The sequence below is a fragment of the Helianthus annuus genome, chromosome 17 (assembly GCF_002127325.2).
Source record: "Helianthus annuus cultivar XRQ/B chromosome 17, HanXRQr2.0-SUNRISE, whole genome shotgun sequence".
NCBI classification, from domain to species: domain Eukaryota; kingdom Viridiplantae; phylum Streptophyta; class Magnoliopsida; order Asterales; family Asteraceae; genus Helianthus; species Helianthus annuus.
In genome coordinates, this window is record NC_035449.2 from 50,961,429 (window position 1) to 50,967,428 (window position 6,000).

Genomic DNA, 6,000 nt, shown 5'->3' on the forward strand with positions numbered 1-6,000 from the left:
GTTTTTAGAAAATTTTTATATATAGTATATGTATTAGGCCCAAATAAATACGTTTCTTTCAAAACTAAACTGGTTTTTCATTGAAGGAGCCCAAAATAAATATTGTTTAGCAAACAAATGCCAAGTTTCAAAACTCATTTCGCCTTGATTTCCAACTATTAAAACATAACAACCATCGACCTAATCATCAATATTTAGTGGCATAAAGCCCCAAAATACAGCCGCAATCATCGTTCCCACTTCCCATCGCAAATTGCTTTCAATTTCTAGGCTATCGACTATCACTATACGAAAAAAGTAAGGGTAATCACCCATTGCGTCGGGATTGGAGGAGAGTTTATCGGCGAAATTAGGGCCCCTACTTCATAGTTCGCTTCGGGTCTCCAAAAACGTAGAAACGGCCCTGGATATATTATAATATGTTTTTTAGTATTTGATTTCGATCGTTATTAAACATACCCGTGTATTCACACGGGTCTTACAACTAGTATTAATATTAAAAGAAATTTATTAAACAAATATAAATAAAATTTATAAGGTTCAAGGAGAGAATGACATGTAACATTATTTAGAGTCTTTTATTATAAGTTAGATTATATGTAACTTATTTATTGATTATAATTTCAGATAGTCATTAAAAATTAAAAAGTATATAAAAAAATAACTTGTTTTCTTTATTTGTGTTCTTTAATATGTTTTTATATCAAGTTTCCATTTTGCATACTAAATTCTCCACATATACAAACACAACTTGATTACGTCATCAAGTAATAGTAGTCTCAAGTGGTTGGTCTTTTTGGGCGGCCACTTTCATTTTTTTTGTTTCATGTAATAGTTATCTATAGGTGATGTCAAATTATAATTTTATCACATGTGTAAAACTTCAATTCAAAATAAAATTTTACTTTTGCCCCTTGTTTAAATTTACGATTTTGCCCTCAATTAAAAAATACAATTTTGCGTCCAGTTCAAAATAAAATTATGCTTTTGCCCCCAGCTAGAGTCCTGCCAAGTTACGATTTGGTTCCCAGTTTAAAATTAGGATTTTGCCCCAGCTAAAAATTACGATTTCGCCCGCAGCTAAAATATTAAGATTTTGCCCCCATTTCAAAATAAAAAAATGGTTTTGCCCTCAGTTAAAAATATTATTTTACCTCCATTTTAAAATTACGATTTTACCTCCGATAAAAATTGCAATCTTGCCATCGGTTTTTTTCCTTTGGTAAAACCATGGTAGTGTTTTATTTTTCTTTGTTAACTTAATTTTGTACGCTTGTCATCGTTTTCGTTAAATTTTTTTTATCATAACTATGGTACTGTTTTCTTTAATTGGTTAACTTGATGTGTCTTTTTTTATATCGTGTTATAGGTAGCATGTACAACTAACCGACATAAAGGCGTACATGTTATTAGTCCTGAAAACATACAGTTTTGCCCTGAGCAAAAAACTACGGTCTTATCATCGTTTTTTTTTTTCGTAGCAAAATTATAGTAGTCTTTTTTTAATTGATTGAGAATTATTCGGCCATTGCCCCGCAACGCGGGCGGGGCATCTACTAGTTAGTAAAAATAAAGCAACGCTTCATTCGTTTTATGTGAAGGAAAATATTTCAAACTATCCATCCAATATATTTCACACAATAGCGGTTTTTCTTTTTTTCTTTTTGAAAAGTAAACTTCTACAGAAAAAAAAACGCCACCAACTCGAAAACCGAAAGGCCAAACACAATAACGACACTACATAATATATAGGTCGTATATCCTTTCATCTAATGAATGTATTTTGTTTCTTCTTTCTTTTGTTTTATTTGGGAGTTAGTTCATATACAGCTGTGTTTTTTTGGTATGACATGAAAATACGTGACATGCATTTCTTTGGTAGGTGTCCTTTCCAATATATTATATATTAGTTAGTCTATATAATATTATTCATTTCTATCAACTGTATTAAATCAAACATTATGTATAAAAAGAACTTAATTATAAGACTGATTAGTCCTAGTAATATAACAATTGTAAAATTGTATTCCATACCTGGCTTGATACGTATTAGTATTGATATATTTGATATGTCAGTTAATGTATTAAAATTACCCATGAGAATTTTTTCATACCATTTTAATTTCTATATAGTTCTATCATCCAGAAAAATCAGAAATATAGTTTTACCCATGCTATTTTTTTAAAGGAAGTTGTTACATGTATGGTTCAGGTAAATGGGTGTGTATGTTTCGGATAATCAAGTCATGTATCACTTAATATCATACACGACTAATATCCACGAATTATTTTAAAAACTAATCTCATACCTAAATACCCGTCCAACATATATTGAGTTTACCTAACGGGTTCGAATTCATTTCTCTTATTTAAGTGTATTATGTAATTCGCAATAAAGTTTACTAGCTAATTGCTATTGGGAAATTAAATTGTAATTTTCATGTTTTTGAAGGTGTTCATGTATTTGTAACCTTATCAACTTTGTTGGGTTACAAATGACGTGAAACACCGTCTCCATAGACGTGAAAGGCTCATGCGTTAGTGTGGTCACGACTGTTAATCCGGTACGTGTGAATATATATATTTATCTCAAATGTACTAAATCATTATTTGAACTTTACTATACTTAAATCAATCACTATGAATTTGGGGGCTGGAATCAGGGCCAGACTTATAGTACAGGTAATCGAGACTTGAATCTAGGGTCTTCGAAAAAATAGGGTCTTCACTTAAAAGAAAATTAATATGCTAATTAATCAATATTAGTGCAAAGATATTGTTTTAGATTTGTTTGATTTCATATATAAACAAATTATTCTCTATTATAGTTGTGTTAAATTTTTGCTTGGTTCCAAACACGGATAAAGGAGTATCGCTTCAACGAAGGACAAAGAGTCTCAAAATTTCATTTCGCTTGAGCCTCCAAAAAGTAGAAACGACCCCGACTGGAGCTATATTCAAGATAAAATGAGTTTCACTTCTATTGAACACTATGTTTTTAATATTCAACAACTACAGTTGTCACAAATAAGTGTTACTATGTAACATCAATGATGGATTGTATTTATTAAGTTGTATGATATGTCCTAGTTTGTTTCATTACCCGACATGTTTATCTTATTACCTCTAGTACTTTATGTTTCTACAAGTAAACTTTAAAGATCCGATAATGTTTTTTTTTTTTTTTTTGAATGGCAAAGATCCGATAATGTTAACCACTCACTATTCTTGATTACAATACATTTAATGATTCGTTTGTTAAGGAAAGTAGGTGTTAGAACTTTTAATGGTTAGCTTATTGCTAGATGTACTTTTGTTTTTATTTTTATATATAACATGTCATTTCCGCCGTTCAAGAATATATAAAATAAAAACTTTTAATGATTGGTTCTTACTTTGTTAAGGAGCAAATAACAACTCGTCTTTAGTAATTGTCTAACCAACCTACGTGTATAATAGCGTCGAGGATCGTTTTGTTGTTGTAAATTTATTTATTTATTTTCAGCAATTTTTTTTAATGTCAAATTTGAATTACTGACAGAGTACTAGAGTATCATCGTGCTATCAGCGGAATCACCTAATCTTATCCATCTTCATTATGCATATACACCAATTTAGGAGGAAACCCAATAAATATAGGAAAACCCCACTTGTGGGAATCAAACCAGGACTTATTGGTCCAAAGCATATCTCACCCAAAAATACCACAAGGCTATAAAACCATTCGCAATTAATCGTTTCTTTTATGTATTTATTTATCCTAATTAATCATGCACTTGAGGTAATCCTTTTGTTATTGCTCGTCATTGCAAAATATTGGTACAAACAATTTAGAAGTTGATGTTTTATAACATTTTTACTGTGAATCAAATAATATTAGCTTTTTTTTCTTCTAACAACAAAACACCCTACAAGTAAGATCATACGATGTGGAGAGGCTTAAAAATATGACGTTATGCGATACGTCGACGACACGTAAGCACGCGTCAGAAATAAGGCGTGGTGCAAAAACGGGAGGTGTGAGACGGGGCGTGGAAGAGCGACGTTATTCGACACGTGACACACACTTTTATTCTTAAAAATTATATAAAATCTATTATGTTAAATAAAAAAACATTAATATTAGTTACATCCAGTCACACACGGCCACGTTCTCTCCCAGACTCCCACTATACCCTCCACACGGTGGAATTCTCGCCGCCCCTTCAACAACACTGGCCTCCACGTCGTATCCGGGATGGTGTGCCCGGTGTGGAATGGCTTTTACGCCACTCTTCCACACCCACACCGTGTGCTCTAACCAGCTGGTAAGGACAAAACAACTAAAACAAGAAAACAGAAAAACTAGGACATTACACTAAGGGGAGTGGAACATCCTTTTGATGGGGCGTCTTGCGACACGTGGCGCCACGTCATATTAGAGGATTTTGACCAAAAAAGGGGGAGTGGGGCAACCTTGCTGGGTGGGGCGTCTTGCGATACGTGGATTGATTTATTTTGTCTTTTTTTATGTAAAAGATATAAAAAAAAGTCCTATTTTTTTATAAAAGTATTGATCAAAGTAAATAAAAACTAATACTTCAATAAAAAAAATTACTTCAATAAAATAAAAAATACATCAACTAAAAAAAATACATCAACAAAAATAAAAAAATACAATCAACAAAGGTTATATTTTTCTCGAATTTCTTGCTTCATTTGTTCGGCTAAAGCGAGCTCGGCTCCAGTAAGGTTTGTCGTGTCGGATGTTAATATTTGCAAATCAAGTGCTTTTTGACGACTTTCTTTCAGCTTTAGCTTTCGGTCCCCGTGTTCTTTTTTTAAGTTGATCCGTTGTTGGCTCGTTTGCAACAAGCCGTCTAACTTATTGGTCACTTTTTCGAACGTTTCGGTGTAGTCGATTCGTACACCGCTAGAAGACGGTTGGGCGGCTTTTTTGGCCCTATCTCGGCCAACCGGCCGTTGTGGTGGTTGAAACGCATCGGCCTCTTCATGTGGCTCTTCCAAATCTTCCTCAATGTCGTTGAGATTTATTTGGCACCGAGCGTCCGAACCGGTACTTTGATGGTCGTTTGAGGATGAGGTTTTTGACCGCTTAGCCGACGGTTGGCCACGAGTTTTAAATGGATCGAAGACGATGACTATGTGAAATTTCGAACTCGTTCTTAAAAATTGCCAAATAGCAAGATAAGGAAACGCCTTCTTGTGTTCGGCTCGGAATTCATTTTGGGCGTTTGCTTGGAGCATCGCATCGTCGGAACCACTTTGGCGCACACTCGAGTTACTTAGGCGAGTGATAAAAATGTGTTTGATATGTGGTATTATTTATAAAGGTGGGATGTATTTAAAAAAAAATAAAAACTTGGGCCAAAATGAAAAAGTTGGGGCGATCTGCTGGAGACGGGCTGGAGGAGGACGCCACCCAAGACGCCAAGGGGGGCGGTGTTCCAGGCGACTCCGGACGACTCGGGTGGGGGAGTCGCCCCACTCCGTTCAGTCTTATACATCAATTTCTCCATTTTGACCACTCTAGACTCAAAGTCTTTGAACAGTTATTGATCTAAAGGAAAAAGAAAATACCAATTTGACTTCACCAATAATACTCCTAATCTAAATCGGCGCCTTAGAGAAAACCAAGTTGAAACAATATTAGCTAACTTGTCAACTCCATCTTGTCTATGCATTATGTCACCTAACAAATTTATTTTGAAAATTAACATATGAGTTAATTGCTAAAATTGTTCCTGTGGTTTGGGCACGTTTGCCATTTTCGTCTAAAATGACACATTTGTACCAAATTGCCCCCAACGTTTGTAACTTTTTGCTATTTTCATCCAAACCACTAACTTAGTTTATTTTTTCTGTTAAGTTAAGGATACTTGGATGAAACTGGAAAATATAAAACCACAGGGACAGGGACGACTTTGGCAATTTACTCAAACCCTTTTTTAATTTCTTTTATATAATTATTTTTGTTACATATATAATAAAAAAGAATAT

The 6,000-nt window shown here is 33.9% G+C and overlaps 1 protein-coding gene across 1 annotated transcript; it reads right to left on the reverse strand.

Annotated features, from left to right (window-relative positions):
• Positions 1–4,659: 4,659 nt before the first annotated feature.
• On the reverse strand, positions 4,660–5,247 carry LOC110924209. Its single transcript, XM_022168244.1, has one exon. The coding sequence runs from the start codon at positions 5,245–5,247 to the stop codon at positions 4,660–4,662; it is 588 nt and encodes a 195-aa protein (XP_022023936.1).
• Positions 5,248–6,000: the final 753 nt, after the last annotated feature.

Excerpts from the sequence above, each read along its gene's own strand:
- LOC110924209 (XM_022168244.1), bottom strand. The coding sequence starts at position 5,247 with ATGCTCCAAGCAAACGCCCAAAATGAATTCCGAGCCGAACACAAGAAG.